Genomic DNA, 18,825 nt, shown 5'->3' with positions numbered 1-18,825 from the left:
AGTTGTTTTCTATAAAGATGCAGATGTGAATTCTAGTGCATGCATCTGGAAAGGGGACGTGGCCAAGGGAGGGGCATGGACGGGTCATGAGCATTCCAAGAATGTGCACACACAAATTTAGACCTGAGAATTTACGCCAGGTTTCGGTTCATGTAAATCCTCGTGAAAAAAAGTTCACTGCTCTTGGCACTATTCTATAAATGGCGCCTAACTTGGAGCACTGTATATAGAATAGCCCTTAGCGCTTGTTTGGGGGGGGGGGGGTTAGGGGGGGAGGTGGTGGCACCATTTATAGAATTTTTTGTCCTTTTTCTGTGTAGCTGTTGACAATTGATGGTCTCAGATTTATTTATTTATTCAGTTTCCCATACCGTTCTCCCAGGGGAGCGCAGAACGGCTTACATGAATTTATTCAGGTACTCAGGCAGTCCTGCAAGCTTGTAAACTATCTAATGTACCTGGGGAAATGGGGTCACAATGAGCAGCGTGGGTTTGAACTCACAACCGCAGGGTGCTGAGGCTGTAGCTTTAACCGCTGCGCCACACTGATTATACTTCTGACTATACAGCTGACTATACTTCTAGTGGTGCTGAGTGATACAAGTTTTTAAAAAATGCTGCAGCCACTGTCTGCCACAGTTGAATGGTGACTGTATATTTGCAAAATGGGAAGCAGCTGAGTGTGTATGTAGTCTGTATAAAAAAGGGTGCAAGGAAGTGGGATAATCAAACAATGTGTTGATACTACTTTTTTATTTTTATTTTAAATAAACAAATTCGTTGGTTTATGGCATGTGTCCCAGGAAGTCTTGACCACTGCTGTTCAAAGGTGCTATTGAATCTGGGACGGTGTAGTTTTTCTGAGATGTGGATGCACTCTAAACCTGTGACTAAAAGCAAGAGGTATTGAGAAGCCAGTAATGTCCCTTCAAACTGTTATTAAATTGTTAATAAATATCTCACAGATCGCTCTAAAATGCTTTGTAAGCTGTGGGCCAGACTGCTGACACAGCAATAGGGGAAGATAACAAAAGAGTATGCAAGTCTGAAGAGAAATGGGCAAGGTCCTTGAGGGGGAAAGTGGCACAGCTAAGTACTTAGACCTTCTTATACACTGCCCTTGTGGTTTGACAGTGCAACTCTACAAAGGGGTCTAGTACACAAGGGGATTCCTTAGGTTGTCACCACCTGAGCTTTGCATCCATCTGATCCTTGTCCTGTAACAAGAGGTGAATGGGTATCAGCAAATGTGGTTGCAGAAATACTAAGGCATGATGCAGAGATGGTAGAATTTCACTCACCTGCCCTGGATGCGAGGGAGATAATTTACATACAGGATCAATGAAAGTTGTATGCTCAGTAAAAAGATGCCACCTTGCAGAATTTCTTTCCTTTTATTTTTGCACAGTCAAGTACCTCCTGATTTAAAAAAAAAAAAAAATCGGCTTTTTCTGAGGTCGTTCTTGGTCTCTCCATGATGTGTTCATCCTTCACATGTCATTGTGTCATCTATATGCAAAATAGTTTATTTGCTTTTGGTGCATCCTTTCTGTGCCACTTGGGGCACTTCCTATTCTCCCTTCCCCACACAGAGGGTGGGTTGTTGCCATGTGGCCAGGCTGCAGGTCTGCTGGTCAAGGCATTCGAGTCTGGTGTTTTCTGTCTGGCTGTGTGGCTCCTAGGCCAGCCCTAATAAGGCAAGTTGATCTTAGTGCTCATATCGGAGAGTATGTGGGTAGATGCGGTGGGGGGAGGGAGGCAGGACTGTGCTACCCCTCTCACCTGTGATGGTAGATTCCTTCCCATCCCAACTTGTGGCCTGGGCAGTAATCTGGTTTACGTTCCCTTTGCAAGGACAATGCCTACACAGCTGTCTGTCCTGTACTGTTTAGACCAGTGTTTCTCAACTCGGTCCTGGAGTTACCCCCTTGTCAGTCAGGTTTTCAGAATATCTACATTGAATTTTTATAAACTGCCTCCATTATATGCAAATATATTTCATGCATATAAGGGGGGAACTCCAGGACCGAGTTGAGAAACACAGGTTTAGACGGTACCCTAACAAGTTAATCAAAGCGATGTAGGTATTATCCTGATAGGAATACAGTTCCTTTATTAAAGGAATTTTCAAAGCTTTTTAACCTTGCCCATTTCCCCCCAAAAATCATAACTTTGTATACCACAATACCTTGCAGATCTTAAGTTAAATTGGTTTAAATTGTTTAACTTTATTTATTGAAGTTTTAAACTGTAATCGCAAGTAAAGTTAACTTGCTACAGGAATGAAATTGAAACACACGTTTAAACAATAAAACTTTCAAAGAAAAAGATGTATATGCCTAATTAAATTCCATAGTTCACTATTCTATAGTTTTTAAAGGGGTCCAAATCACAATTCATAGGCAGTAAACAAAAAGGAAACGTAACTATAATTCCTGTAATAAGTAGCAGTACAAATTTGAAAACGTGTTTACTAGTAACCTGTACCGTAGGTGAACTAGTCATAGCAACTACACCAGAAGCAATGACTACTTGAGACTTGAAAGATTTAGAGGTCACAAAGGTGGTCAAATATTGCAGTTCATAAAAGATAGACCCCCCCCCCATTTCCTGGTACTTAAAAGGCAGTGGTCTCAAACTCAAACCCTTTGTGGGGCCACATTTTGGATTTGTAGGTACTTGGAGGGCCGCAGAAAAAATAGTTAATATCTTATTAAAGAAATGACAATTTTGCATGAGGTAAAACTCTTTATAGTTTATAAAACTTTCCTTTAACAGTTAAAAGGAAAGATATATAAACTATAAAGAGTTTTACCTTATGCAAAATTGTCATTTCTTTAATAAGATATTAACTATTTTTTTCTGCGGCCCTCCAAGTACTCTATTTTTTCTGCAGCCCTCGCATTTAAAGTTTAATATATTTTCTTTCTCAAAACTGACACATTTCAATCACTATATTGAAAATAAAATCATTTTCCCTACCTTTGTTGGCTGGTGACTTTATTTTTCTGTGCTTTTAACTATGTTTCCAGGGCCTTCTTGTCCTTTCACTGTTTTTCTCTCCGTCTTCACTTTCTGCCTTGCATCCATCTTTGGCATTAACTTAATATTCAATTTTTCTGCTTTCTTTTCAAAATCTACGTTTCCATGTCTTACCTTCCATTCCTATCTCTCTCTTCTTCCGTCCTATTTCCATGGTCTGATATCTCTTTCCTTCCTTTCTCTCCCTCCCTCCTTCCTTCCTTTCCCCTGGTCTGGCATCTGTCTCCTTCCCTCCCCCCATGCCCTGGCATCTCTCCCTCCCCCTCCATGGTCTGCTATCTCCTTTCCTTCCTCCCATGAACTTGGCATCTCTTGTTCCTCTCCTCTCCCTTGTCTTCCCTCTCTTTCCCCAATTGGGTGCAGCAGCAACAGAAGCAGCATTTCTCTTCCTCCTTTCCTGGCAGCAGAAGCATTTCTCTTCCCCCTTCCCTCCCTCTCTCTTTCCCTGTGCAGCAGCAGCAGCATTTCCCTAGGGTCCCCCTTTCCTATGCAGCAGAAGCATTTCTCTTTCCCCTCCCCTTCCGTTCCCTTCCTTGTGGAGCAGCAGTGTGTCTGGCTGGCTCCCTTGCTCAGTCGATCGTTCCGTTCAAAGCCGTAGGTAGCGGCTCCTTGCGAGATCCGCGCCTGCGTCAGAAGCCTCTCTGATGTTGTGATGTCAGAGAGGCTTCCAATGCAGGAGTGGATAGCGCGAGGAGCCGCCAGCCGCGGCTTTGAACAGAACGATCGACTGAGCAAGGGAGCCGGCCAGACACACTGTTGCTCCACAAGGAAGGGAAGGGGGAAGAGAAATACGCGAGGAGCCGCCGCCGGCTGCAGCTTTGACCGGAACAGTCAACTGCAGTAAGGGAGCAGTTGATCATCATGTCCAGACTGCGGGCCACAAAATAGCACCTGGAGGGCCGCATGCGGCCCGCGAGTTTGAGACCGCTGTTATAAGGATAACATAAAAAGAATAAAGCATCTAACTTGACTACTGCAAGTTTTAATAATAAAAATTGTTGTCATTTTTCTCTGTGTATCTTTAGATATATCTGGATAAAGCTGTATTTTAGAATTCAAAAAGGTAGTGTCCTTTATATGAATAAACATCTTGTGTACTACACCCTGCTAAGGAGCCAGGCCCTAAGTTCTCAAAAGGATAATTACCACAGGATTAGGGGTTTGTGCAACCCCTTCCCTCTTCACCTGTGATACATAGAAACATGATGGCAGATAAAGGCCAAATAGCCCATCCGCAATAACCATTATCTCTTCCTCTCTCTAAGAGATCCCACATGCCTATCCCATTCCTTCTTGAATTCAAACACAGTCTTTGTCTCCACCACCTCTTCCGGGAGACTGTTCCATGCATCTACCACCCTTTCTGGAAAAAACTATTTCCTTGGATTACTCCTGAGTCTATCACTTCTTAACTTCATCCTATGCCCTCTCATTCCAGAACTTCCTTTCAAATGAAAGAGACTTGACTCATGCACATTTTTGCCACATAGGTACTTAAACGTCTCTATCATAGTTCCCTTCTCCCACCTTTCCTCTAAAATATACTTATTGAGATCTTATTGAGTCTGTTCCTATACGCCTTATGACGAAGACCATGCATCATTTTAGTATCCTTCCTCTGGACCAGGGCTGCCCAAGTCCAGTCCTCGAGATCTACTGACAGGCCAGGTTTTCAGGATATCCACAATGAATATGCATGAGAGAGATTTGCCTACACTGCCTTCTTGATATGCAAATCTGTCATCCATATTCAGTGTGGATATCCTGAAAACCTGGCCTGCCAGTAGATCTCGAGGACCGGTCTTGGGCAGCCCTGCTCTGGACTGACTCAATCCTGTTTATATCTTTTTGAAGGTGTGGTCTCCAGAATTACACACAATATTCTAAATGAGGTCTCGCCAGAGTCTTATGGAGGGGCATCAATACTTCCTTTTTCCTACTGGCCATACCTCTTCCTACGCACCCTAGCATCCTTTTATGCTCTATTCCAGAGGTAGATAATTCCTTTCCTCGAGAGCCACAGGCAGGTCAGGTTTTCAGGATATCCACAATGAATATATATCAGATAGATTTGCATGCACTGCCTCCTTGAGATGCAAATCTATTTCTTGCATATTATTGTAGATATCCTGAAAACCTGAGCTGTCTGTGGCTCTTGAGGATCGGAATTGCCTAACCCTGCTCTATACTGGTGAAACAGATTCAATGTGTATCTTCAGATCTCTTCCTATCTTCAATTTAGGAAGGCACTAAAATCACATCTATTCACACTATAACTCAGGACTTAAATTCCACACTATATGACTTATAATGAACCTGCTTTAAACCTTATTAATCTTATGTAAACTGCAATGATTCCTAGTAGACAATTGTGGGGTAAAGGAAATAATATGGTATGTTTCAAAACATTGAAACAAATTTCTTGTACATAGCTAAGGATGATACTGCTGGAATTTGATAAAAATTAATAAACCTTAAGTTTTTTTCATCAATTTGCATTGTGCAAAGCTTCCAGTTTGCATTTTACAATGTACAACAATGAAGTCATTAATTACTGTAATTGCCCTTTGCTGAAGCTCATGCGTACTCTTTTCCGTATCTGAACTTCACTTCATCATGTCTCCTATATCAGCTTGAAAGGAACCTTGTTGTACAATCATCTCTACTTTTTGCAGTAAAGTTTCTATCTGACTAAGAAAGGACTATTCCAGTCTCATAATACCTTCCCATAAGGTTTCTTAAGTAAACCTTTTAGGCCTCACCAATATAGGAGCCCAAGGGGTCTTGTAGCCCAGGTGTCGCTTGCCATAAAGAAATTTAAAATCCCTGTGGTCTCCTCTATGCAGCTTCCAATCTGTGACTACACCACCCTCACTCTAGCACCCTCAGTCTAGCTCCCTCGTGGTATTGGTGGGGCAAACTGCTGCTCTAGGGAAAGAGAGACTTCCAACTCAATGGATGTCAAAGAGCCCCCTTCCACTGCTAATGCCTCATGTAAGCTGTCCAGAGTTGTAGAAATTGCCACCTTGACTCAATGAACAAAGCTGCCCAGGCCAGAAACTATAAGTGACAGGGACTCTAGCAATCACTGCTGCACGTCGTTCCATTTCTTACCCATAGAGATAAGCAGGAAATAAATAAATAGTTAGCAGTGTAGCAGAGCCCAATGCTAAACGTCAACAATCCTGGATTCCCCCATTTCTCTTTTTTTGACCTGGAAATTACTCCTCCTTTGTTCTTCCAGTTCATTCATATGTGGGGCTGAGGTCTACCACCAAGATCCACAATTTCTAATACTTTTTGGGATTTCCCCCTATTTCTATACCTGACCCATCTCCCCCAGCACAACTAGTTTGGTGAGTGCAATGACAGACCTAGGCCAGAAGCCAACCACTCGCATTCCTTGTTGAGCAGTGACCACAACACCTTCAGCCAGGCCATCTTCAGGTTCTGCTAACTCATTGAGTAGAAGACTTAACTTACTCAAATCAAGGATCTTCACCATGGCGTGTGTAGTGCTTTATGTATCAGAAAAAATGGGTAAAATTTCTTCACACCGAAGAAATATAGCAAGTCGTAAAATACCTGCAATGTGACCTGGAACGCCCTTCTGAGAGAGGAGGTAGAGTCAAAAATAATGAGCAAATTCAAAAATGCATGGGATAGATACAGGAGATGCCTAAATAGAAAGAGGATGGAAAAACATGACTGTTTTGAAGTGTAATCTTGGGTAAGAGTAGTGGGAACTGAGGCCAGTGCCAGACAGACTTTTTCAGTATCCTGCAAATGGCAAAAGACAGGTGAAGCTTCGGCAACTCTAGTGTGGGAAAAACTCTACCTAGTATAATCGATCAACAAATTTTAAGAGTTTCAAAAAAAGATATATAAAGACCTATCTGTTTTGAAGAATTTGTACTTAAAAAGATATAACTATCAGATCATAATGTTGCATTAGCTCGTTTATTTTTTTGTAAACCGCTGTGAATTTCCACGTGGTATTGGCGATATAAATAAAGATTGTGTCATATTGTATAGTGTTTTAGATCATTTTATTGTCACACACATTACGAGTGAGGGTGGTGTTTGGCTCAGGGAGGCGAGGAAGATGTCTTGACTGGTAAATTGAAAACTGTCAGAAATTGGAGTCTTTTGTTATAACCACTTATCAACCCTATGTTTGGCTGTCTATTTGGTTGGCACAGTAGGACTTAACTGAGGCATGTACAAAGTGGCCACCTTGTTGAGCAGAAAATAGAGAAGCAGGCTGTAAATAAAATAGTCTTTTAGAATCAACTGTATCTGAAACCTCTGAAAGAATGACATTGTTTTGAACAAGATGTAAATGCAATCTTTTGTTCATATTTTCGCTTTCCACAAGTATTGTTCTATAGGAAAAAAGTTTCTATGTACACAGACACAGGAACGTAGGAAATTGTTTCTTGTAATGAGGCCTGAAACAGTCTCTTTGGGAGGTACATTCTTATTAGCCTACCCCTTTAAATGTCTAGTTAAATATTTAGGGGTTAAATATGTGTTTTATTCTGAACAACTGTGAGCCTTCTTAGACTTGAAGAAATTGGCTACAGGAAATGTTTAGTTGTGAACAGCACTTAGTTAAAATGGGATTCATTGCTGTTAAGCCTATTCCTTGATTGATTACTTGAAATTATAAGTTTCTCTTCACTTATTTAGAATTCCTCCTCCAATGTTTTGTGGTCTAGGGAGCTTTAAAAAAAATTTATTTCAATATTGTGTTAATATTGTATGAAATTTTTCCTTGTATACCTCAAGCTGTATTACTGTAATAAGAGTTTGTCCTTGTAAATATAATTTGAAATTTGAGAAATAATAATAATAAAAAAATCTGGCAGGTAGATGCCCGACAAGGCCTTGTTTTGCCGGTCAGCTGCTTCAGGGGCAAAGAGAATCAGTAGGTGCAATGCTCAGAACTTCACCAATCTGGGTGTCAGTGTAAATCAAACAAACTTGTTTCAGCAACCTACCTTTAAATATATTGGATAATTTGCATAGCACTTTGAAAACTTGATTTATCCTTTAGGTTTTTTAAAATGCTATGCAAATTATCTAATTTTTAAGGTTGATTGCTGCAACATGTTTGCAGCACACCCAGGTTGAAGAACCACAGTTTTAGACCAGGTTTGGTGAAGTTTCTATGTAATTTTATTGTGTCCCCTTTGTAATTTTTGAAAGAGTAAAACTGATTTACTTTTACCAGTTCTACACCACTCAGGATTTTGTAGACCTAAATCAGGAGTGTCAAAGTCCCTCCTCGAGGGCCGCAATCCAGTCAGAGTTCAGGATTTCCCCTAATGATTATGCATGAGATCTATTAGCATACAGTGAAATCAGTGCATGCAAATAGATCTCGTGCATATTCATTGGAGAAATCCTGAAACCCCAACTGGATTGCGGCCCTCGAGGAGGAACTTTGACACCCCTGACCTAAATCATATCCTTGCCTCAGCTATCTTTTTCTAAGCTGAAGAGCTCTAACCTCTTTAGCCTTTCCTCATATGAGAGGAGTGCTGTCGCCTTTATAATTTTGGTTACTCCGTCTTTGAACCTTTTCGAATTCTACTATATCTTTTTGGAGATATGATTACCAAAACTGAACTCGGTACTCAAGGTGAGGTTGTATCATGGTGCGACACAGGGGCAACATAGGATTTTTGGTCTTATTGCCTATTCCTTTTCTAATAATTCCTAGCATCACGTTTGCGTTTTTTGGCTGTCACACACTGGGCAGAAGGTTTCAGTGTATTGCCTACAATGACACCTAGATATTTTTCTTGCTGACTTTGAGTCCTGACTCCCAAGGTGTGGACCATAGCATCAGGTAACTGTGATTTGGATTATTCTTCTCAATGTGCATCACTTTGCATTTCTCCACATTTAAATTTCATCTGCCATTTGGTTGCCCAGTCGTCTATTATTTTTATGGTCTTCCTGCCATTTTTTCACAGTCCTGCAGTATTAAAAAATCTTTGGCACATAACTGCAAGAGTGGTGTTTGTGTGGGAGGGGCATGGGTGGGACAGGGGTGGGGCATAGATTTAAGTGTTAAGCTTCTAGAATCATGCATATTTAACCAGCCATGTACATGGCATAAGCGGCCGTACCTAAATGTTGGTGCGTGCATATTGATTTACGCTAGTATTCTGTAATGATTATTAGGTAGGTAATTGCTGAATCTGAATTTGTGCTTGACATACAGCATCGTAACGTTTAATTTTAGGCTATCTAAAGATAATTTACCCCTGTAAATATATGCATGCGTGTACTCATATACACAGTGGTACCTTCAATTTTAATCCTCTCATGACCTTTTTTTTAAAAATATATTCTGATGGTTTCTTGGGAAAAAATTCATAAAAGAAATTAATGAATTATAAAATCCCCCCTACCCTCCCCACCAACCCCCCCCCCTACTTCATGTGTGGTGATTAAAATTCACAAGGACACCGCTGTCGATAAGCGCATATTCACGTTTTGGAAGCAAGCTTATAAAGGTGTGCCTATTTGTAATTACCAAGAAGGCACTTATTTGGTGCTCCTTCTATAAGGAAAAGTAGCCACCTATTTTTCTAAATAGAATAGTAGTGTAACAGGTCAAATACACGTCTATGTTTTAGGCACAAGCACTTGGACAAGCTCGTGTAGATGCGTACACCTAGATCACTAGGCATTGCGCATAAATTACATGTTCTGTTTCAGTTCCACCCGTGTGTGCGCCCACTTCCGAGTACGCACCATTGCATTTAGATGCCACATTATAAATTGTATGTAGCCGAAATATTGCCACTTACATTCGTATGCGCGTGTATATACCTGTAGGCATGTATTGTGTTCATTTACGCATGTTCTTGTTGCCCTCCTTTATAGAATTGCATGCCACATTGGAGATATCAGTGTGCAATACTTGCCAGCAAGTTGGTCCTAAATTCTCTTTTTGCTATTGCCGCAGCTTTGTGTACCTGGTGCTCTGAGTTTGAGCCTCACCTCGGGCAACTTTGCACTGTTGCTTTCCAGCAGAGAATAGTATTTGGGTAATTTTGTATCGGGAAATGCCCAGTTAATAGGGCAGGAAAACACCTGTTTTTTTGTCTGCATATGGGAACATATGCTTCTATAAGTTAAGTGCTAGCCCAAATCCTGCAGAAATACATCTACATTGAAGGCACGGACATTACATTTGCTCAGGACTACATGTAAACATTCAGGTGTGTTTATAAAAAGCGTACGTAAATTGCAACCTTGCCCAAACACTGCCCCTAGTACACACCAGCTGGTACTGTGCTTTTAGATGCTTTTTAATTTTCTAAGAGCCCAATTATACACAAAACACGTTTCCTAACGTTTCCCACTATATGTGCATGCAACAATGTGTTATAGCGCATGATATGGACCTTTCAAGTTTAATAAAAAATTTGATTAAATCGCAATATCATAATTCAAAGCCATGTAGAATTTAAAAAAAATAGGGGAAACCAACTACATTCAGATTACAATAAGATGTGGAGAAAAACAGACCGATACAGAAGGAAAGTGGGTGGAACTACAATTAATTAACGAAAAGAAAGACATAAAAGGTAAAAACAAAAAGGAGAGGGGTATATCTTTTCCATTAAAAGTGGGATAGCCTTGTGGAAGTTTCATGTTTCAAATGCGTCTTTGTACAGTCCACATTTTGGTGCTCCTTTCTATTTTCAGAAGCCAGTCAGATTGTTGTATTCCTTGGGTTCTTTTTATAGACCAGCAGTTCCCAACCTTTTCTGTTTCCCACACGCCTAGGAAATATTTGATTTAATGTTCGTACCCCCTACAAAAGTAATATTACAACCACCTACTACCATTGCTCAAGGCACACTGGCAACTGGCTGAGTGATGACTTGTCACTGAGAGACACAAGCCACTCTTTATCGCACCCCCTCAATTTCTCTCTTGCACCCCCTGAGGGAGTGAGGGGGCAGACACCCCAGGTTGGGAACCTCTGTTGTAGACCATCATTGAGGTTTTGGCTGGCTATTGCATTGTGCCCTGAAAAGGGAGGTTATCAGCAAAGTGACCCAGGTTGGAATGTTCAAGGTTTTGGGGTGGTGGTGAGAGTTCTCGGCCCAACCAACCAACTTCTAAATTCTAAGCAACTATTTTGCCACTGTAGCTGAAAAGTGTTATCTTATTTTGTTAAGTGCCAATTTGCAGAAACGAAAATCTGTGTTTTTTGACATTGTTTCAGATCATTGATTGAACCATATTCACATCATTCTCTTCTTGGCTGGACTGAGAACTTTTCAGCACCCCTCATATGTGAGTTATGCTGTGACTCTTGGTATGGGTTCCTCATCTACTCCTAGAATGTGTTTTTCATTGTATAGCAGAAGGTCAGGGGTGTGTGCTAACAGTGGGGAGGAGGAGGAGGAGAGAAGGGCCCTGAGAGGCTAGCTGATTGTGCAGCCAGGCATGGTAGCAGTCCACACTGGGGTCCCTCAGTTTCCATTTCAGAGAAGCTTGGCTAGGAAGTGCTCTTCAGATGTCAGCACTTGACTTAGAGAAGCATATGTATACATATGATTTTCTGCTTACCTGTGTGTATTTGCTTGGTTGTTTATCTGTACCTTTTGGAGGGGGAGCATAAAATAGATGCCATAATTAGAAGATCAAATCCATGGTGGTACTATGTTCCTAGTGGGGTTGGGTGACAGGGCATTAACCTCTAAAAGGGATCATTCTTGCCCGATCCCTTAGTCTCACAATTGGATCATGGCCATTAATTAGAGCCAGAAGTAGTTATTTCTGTATGAAGAGCTATTAATTTTAATGGACACTGAGCAAATACAAAAGTGTTGCACATACTCTGATGGTTAAAAGCAGGCTTTTTGATAGGGGCATAGTTTAATTAACAGTAAACAAATGTAATTGTTACAGCGTGGGCATCTGTTTTGTGAACCTGAGAGCAAAGAGAACATGGTGTGATGTCCCAGAGGAGTCATGGGGGTGGGCGGGAAACAGGTTCTTGATGTCTGGGGGGAGGGGAATGGGAACAGATTATGATGTCTCAGCGGAATTTTGGGGGAAAGGAAATGGGTTGTGTGTGATGTCTCAGATGAGGTTTTTGGGTTTTGTTTTGTTTTTTTGGGGGGAGAAGAGAGAACAGGTGGTGATGTCTCAGAGGAGTCTTGGGGAGGGGTCGGGAACAGGCGGTGATATAAAAGACTGGGAGGGCCTAGGATGCTGTCCAGGAAAGGCTTCAGTTGAACTGATTGAACTGTAGAGCTGGATATTTTATAAAGAGGCTTTTAGAAGTATTTGCAAGTTTTAGGGTCTGGTTAGATTGCTGGAGTTGGTCTGCAATGGGATTTGAGGCCTTTAGTAAAAGATCAACATAGAAATATGAGCAATCAGTAATTTAGTTGAGAACTAGTAATTTTAATTATCTTTAAAAAAAAAAAAATTGTTCAAATGTATCAATGTAATGAAGTGCATTTGTAATACTGGGTTGTCCTTTAAACCAGCGTTTATTGGGTGTCTAACAATATTGATATTTTTCCTTGTTTGAGGCAGGCAGGGGAAACTTGGCTTTTGAAATCTGTTTTGGGTTTCTGCAAGTAGATGGGCAAATGTTGAGAAGGTTTCATTGGCATCTGTACGAGTATAGGCAAAAAGCAGGAGTTCAGCTAGAATGACTACAGTTGTTGGGTAGCTCTTTGTACATAATACTATTAGCCCTATTTAAAAACCAAAGACAATCGGTGTCCTCAAAGGTAAGGACTGAAGGTATATCCGATATCTGGTTGAAAACAAGTAAATACACTATGGGACTAATATTTTAAAGGGTTTAACCAGGAAGGAGCTTCTCCTGTCTGGTTAAACCCTGCTGAATAAGTCAACAGTTCATATTCAGCGGAACTTGCAATATAACTGGTTAGTACCGCTAAATGAAAAAATATATATATATTCTGTCTAAAATTTAGGCGGGTCACAAATGTAAAAAAAATATACAAAATCTAATACTGCAAGATAACATACAAGACATAAAGATTCAAAAAGCGCCCCCTCCTACTGCTCTATGTACATCAGTGGTTCCCAACCCTGTCCTGGTGGCCCACCAGGCCAATTGGGTTTTCAGGCTAGCCCTAATGAATATGCATGGAGCAGATTTGCACGCCTGTCACTTCCATTATATGCAAATCTCTCTCATGCATATTCATTAGGGCTAGCCTGAAAACCCGATTGGTTTGGTGGTCCTCCAGGACAGGGATGGGGACCACTGATGTACATTATCTCCCAATTGCATACCCTTTACAGATCCTGTCTGCACAGTGTATCAGCCGGGGTAATAAATAATTCTGGTCTTTGGGCTAGAATATTTTATTTATTTATTTAGTCATTTATTTAGCCCATCTTCCCAAAGGAGCCCAGAACAGATTACAGGAGTACATTCATATTATGGGTAGGACAAATTTTAGTGAGACATAGACTTTTCAGCATGGACAAGGGTTTAGATTACAACAAATTACAGTATAGACATAACATGCAGACTTACAAATACAGACTTAGTGGACATAGGGTGGTTTAAATTGCAGCATTTTCAGTGTAGATATAGTAGGAAGTGAAATAGCTTTTCTTTGTTGGTGGGTGCATCTTTGTTGTCAGAGAAAGTGGTAGTAATTCAGGTTATATTTGTGGTGGCATGTGAGTTTTAGCGAGATTCCATGTGGTATATTAAAAGTAGTGTCTTTGGGATTCCATCCGTCCGGGGTGTAGACGAGGGTCTTCAAGGAGCTGGGTTTGTAAAGAGGAAGGTTTTCACGGCTTTTCTGAAGTTCCAAAGACTGTCTAATGGATGAGGAGATGATGTGCCACATTCTGGATATGTAATGAGAATATGAGCGTCTTCGGGCTGCCTCAGACGTGAGTGAGCGGCCTGATGGCAGGACCAGCCATTTATCTGTTTGGGATCTCAGTGATCGGTTGGGGACGTAATTTTGAAGTTTTGATGCTATGTAGTTTGGTGTCATTTTGTGGAAAGTCTTAAAAGCTAGCACTAAGGCTTTAAAGGCGCATCGTTTTTGGATAGGTAGCCAGTGCATAGATGTTAGTGCAGGGGTGACATGGTCACAGAAGCCCAAATTTTTTAGGAGTCGGATTGTGGCGTTTTGCACATCTTATAGATGGGAGAGTGTTTTTGTTGATAAACCCAGTAGTAGAGCATTGCAGTAATCTAAGCAGTATAGTACAAACGCGTATAGTAGCTAGGCGAAATCGTTTTCTGAAAAGTAAGCACGGATGCATTTTAGTTGGCGGAGGTAGTCGAAGGATGAAGATACTAAATTTGATACATGGTCTGAGAGCGACAGGTTTGAGTCAAGAGTCACTCTATGCTGTGGACTTTGTCTTTAGCTGTAAGGGTATCATTTCCCCAGAAAAGAGATGGGCGGGGGTATGTGTAAGAGTCTTTATGTATCCAGAGAAGTCCTGTTTTTGACGCGTTGAACTGTAGTTTATTTGCAGTCATCCAGTTTTTTATTTCTGTTAGGCAGCAGTGAAGTTTTTCCATTTGTACATCTCAGTGTTGACCATGGGGAAGGTATGACGTCTGCGAACGAGTGTATTTGGATTTGGTGTTTTTCTGCGATGTCGAGTACTGGTCTGACATGTATGTTAAAGAGGAGTGGGGATAGTAGTACACTCTGAGGCACTCCATAGTCGAGAGGTTTTGGCTCTGATAAGGGGGGTTCCAATAATACTTTCTGAGACCTTTCGTTTAAGAAGAAGGAGAACCATACCAGTACGACATCATGGATTCCAATAGAGTGTAGTCTGGATAGGAGGAGTGAGTGATCGATGGTATCGATGGCGGCGCGCAGGTCTAATGGGACCAGCAGAGCGTCTTTCCCCTCATCAATGATTTTTCCTGCAGTCATCTAGATGTCTAGAAGCACAATTTCTGTGTTGTGGTGCTTCTTGAATCCTGATTGGAAGTTGGAGAGGGTGGTGTTTGTCTCCATGAAAGTCTCGTAGTTGTGCGAGTACAATCTTTTCCAGTATTTTTGAGATGAATGGGAGATTTGAGACTGGCCTATAGTTGCTTGGATTGTATGGGTCCATGGTAGGGTTTTTTTAGGAGTGGTCTTACTACAGCAGATTTCCAGCTCTGTGGTATTATGCCAGATTGTAGGGACTCGTTAATTAGAGGTAAGATGGAGTTCAGGAAGGATTCACTGGTGGCTAGAAGTGTGGTGGATGGGCATGGGTCCAGGATTGATGTTGTGGGGTGTAGGGAGACTATTGTGCTTTTTAGGTCATCAATGGAAACTGATATGAAGCTGTCTAGAGAGTCTATCTTGTGTAGGTTGTTGTTTTGTATAGTTTTTGGGATGCTTGGCAGAGCTTTGGCTTCTAAGTCTAAGGATTCTTGTATCTTTGATATCTTGTCATGGAAGAAATTTGAGAGGGATAGGTTGGAACATCAGTTTAGCCAGTTAGCAGCAATTTTCAGTCCACTAATCAGCTAGGTAACTGCATAAAAGCAGGACAGCAAAACAACACTGAGTGAACAGGACAACAGTGTGAATATCGGCCGGTGTCTGGTTAACTTCTGAGTCGGAAGACATACCCAGATATTCATTGCTAGGAACTGTGCGTGCCCTGGCTTTGAATAGAAGATTGGATCTTGTCGTGCAGGCTCAAATTGAATCGTGATAAGACCAAGTGCTTAAGGATAGATTCCACTGAGCAGATCTGGCCTCTACAAAGTTTTACCATTAGTTTTGATAAGTTTACTTTTGAATTGATAAGTTTACTTTTTAATCTTCATCAGGGGTTCTGGGAATGGAGGTGGATAGTTCTCTGTCTCTGAAGCCCGAGGAAAAGTCTTCTTGGTGAAAAATTCTTTTTATGTTTTAAATAAACTCGGAGCTCTTTGTAAATACTTTGAATTATCTACATTTAGGATCCCGTTTACAAAGCTGCCATAGTGATTCTCCTTTGACAAATGCACCAAAGCCCATATGAATTGAATAGACTTTACTGTATTTTGCCATACTGGAATCACTAAAAGGGGCTTCTAGATTGCTAGTCTAGACTTTAGTTTGTCTAGAATGGATTACTGTAATAATAATAAATGCAGGTTGCTCTAAAGCTTTGATTAGACGGCAGTCCAGCTGCTTTTATGCAGTTCGCAAATGCAATTCTGTGACTCCATTTTATCTGGAATTACATTGGCTTTCTATTGATGCATAATTATTCACCTCTATTTTTGCATAATTATGCACCTCTATAATATGACCGAGTTAGTATCTCTGCTTCATAAAGGTGATTTATATAATACACATGATAAATTGATATTATGTTTTCTGGCTATAAAGAAGATAGAATGTAATAAGAAAATAAATTCTTTATTTTCATAGCAAGCAGTTTTGTCTTGAAATTCATTGCCATTATCTATAAAATTACCAGGTGTTTCGAAAGATTCTTAAGACCTTTCTATTTCATAAATACATCCTGTTAAAAGTATAATTTATGTTGGTTGTAATTTTTATTGTTATAATTATGTAGCTCCTGGTACTTTGTCTATCCAGTTATTCTTAATTTTGTAATCCATGTGGAATATAAGCTTGAAATAGCATAACATTAAATCAGTCTAGGACTGGGAGTAGCTTCATCAGCTATTCGCTGCCGCAGGCTAAATGTAATGTAATGTAATTTATTTCTTATATACCGCTACATCCGTTAGGTTCTAAGCGGTTTACAGAAAATATACATTAAGATTAGAAATAAGAAAGGTACTTGAAAAATTCCCTTACTGTCCCGAAGGCTCACAATCTAACTAAAGTACCTGGAGGGTAATAGAGAAGTGAAAAATAGAGTTAGAGGAAAAATAAAAATAAAATAAACATTTTAACAAGACAGCATTGATCTAAATACTTTGGAAGGTAGAAGAGAGGAGAGAAAGGAATAGAAGCAGAAGGGGGAGCCGTTGAACAGTAGAATTCTGGAGAAATTTAAATGATAGAAATAGAACAAAACAAAGACAAAAGGCAAAACAATAGATAAGATTAAAGATAAATCATAAGCTGGAAAGAAAAATAAAATAAAACTTTGTCTTCAATCCACGGTTTCAGCGTCAGTGATGAAATGGAGCAAGTAAGTTTAGGAGGAGCTATTGATGTTCTACATTTTCAAATACATATGTGCTTCCTTTAAGATTCAAATTCAATAGGTTTTTTACATACAGTATATACTTCCTAATTAGAACACCTATGTGGTTTACACACAATAAAATGATATTAATAAAAGAAAAAAAATTGAAGTTAGATTATTTCAGAACAGGAAGAGAAATCATCGTGTGAAGACAATCCTGCAGACAGCACCCGAGACATTCTCCAGAAGGCAACGAGGGAGGGAGATGGCATATTTAAATAGAATTATCACTGCTTATCCACAATCAGCTTCATCTTGAAATCCAACCTGGCCGGGTACTTTTATACAGTATAGTAAAACCTTGGATTGCAAGTAACTTGGTATGCAAGTGTTTTGCAAGACAAGCAAAAACATTTTATTAAATTTTAATGTCTTGTCATACAAGTACATACAGTATACACATGTCACATCATCACAACTGAGCCGATGGTTCTTCTCTCTCTGACGCTGCGGGAGTGTAGTGACTGTTCTAAACCAGCGAGGTCTTGCAATACGAGTATATACAGTATTTTGTATTAAACTTTTTGGGTTGTTGAATGAATTATCTGAGTTTCCATTATTTTGTATGGGGAAATTCACTTTGATATACGAGTGTTTTGGATTACAAGCATGTTTCCGGAATGATTTATGCTTGCAAACCAAGGTTTTACGGTACAGTGGTACCTCGGGTTTACGAGTGCACCGGTTTGCGAGTGTTTTGCAAGACGAGCAAAACACTCAGCAAACTTTTGTCTCGTAAACCGAGCACTGCCCCGATAAACGAGCACTCAGCAATGGTGGCCCAGAGGTGAATACCTGCCTGCGGGTGCTGCAGCGATTCCAAAGTGGTGCCTTCCTTCCCTCGGGGTCCCCGTGCGGCTGCCCTCCCACTTCGGCCAATGCATCTGCCGTCCGTCAGCGCCTCCCGGCTCCCATCCAAGCCGGCCGCCATCCTAAACGATGCGCGCAGCTTCACCTCTCCCTTCTCCTGTCGGCCGCTGCCCCTGACAACACGCTCACCACGTACAAGCACGCAGGACGTCCATGCTCAGCCATGCTCAGCCTGAAGGTATTACATGACCCTCACCTTGATCATTTTGGTTGCCTTTCTCTAGTTCCATTATTGTTGAGATGTGATGACCAGATTGCAGGCAAGGTGTGGTCTGTAAAGGGGTTATGGAAAAGCTTGCTGAGAACAGCCAGTGAGTCCAAGGCTGCTCTTCAGTGTGGTGAATATTTTAGTGGAATTGGTGAATGGGAAAGGATAGAGCAGATGGTAGAAATAATCCCTTGTTGTGCCTGCTTTAACATTGCCACCATGATACAACTTATCCCTTAAATCTCATGCTCTTTTGTTTGTGTGTTTCAGCCTCCCCACCGCCACCGGTCTCTCTGCCCATAGTGCAGACTGCCCCCATGGATCTCCGCATGAAGCCTGGCTCCGACACCATTCTGGCTCTGAAACAGACGACGCAGCTGCAGCATCAGCTCTTCTTCGCAGGCCTGCACCAACAGCAGTACAGCCAGCCACAGCCAACAACCTATACCCACCCGCACCTACGGGTACGTAAGAGGCAGGGC

At 41.0% G+C, this 18,825-nt stretch overlaps 1 protein-coding gene across 8 annotated transcripts in view; it reads left to right on the top strand.

Moving 5' to 3' along the window:
• The window catches only part of HDAC7 (histone deacetylase 7), a 543,111-nt gene that overhangs the window by 395,627 nt on the left and 128,659 nt on the right, over positions 1–18,825 (top strand). For all 8 annotated transcript variants that reach the window (XM_033936587.1, XM_033936586.1, XM_033936589.1 and 5 more), the window contains exon 2: positions 18,614–18,807. In XM_033936587.1, the coding sequence (XP_033792478.1) occupies positions 18,614–18,807 (194 nt within the window). The remainder of the gene's footprint in view (positions 1–18,613; positions 18,808–18,825) is intronic.

Source organism: Geotrypetes seraphini, chromosome 3 (genome assembly GCF_902459505.1).
Source record: "Geotrypetes seraphini chromosome 3, aGeoSer1.1, whole genome shotgun sequence".
Taxonomy (NCBI): Eukaryota; Metazoa; Chordata; class Amphibia; order Gymnophiona; family Dermophiidae; genus Geotrypetes; species Geotrypetes seraphini.
The sequence above is the reverse complement of the archived record's forward strand: the minus strand, read 5'-3'. Positions and strand labels throughout refer to the sequence as shown.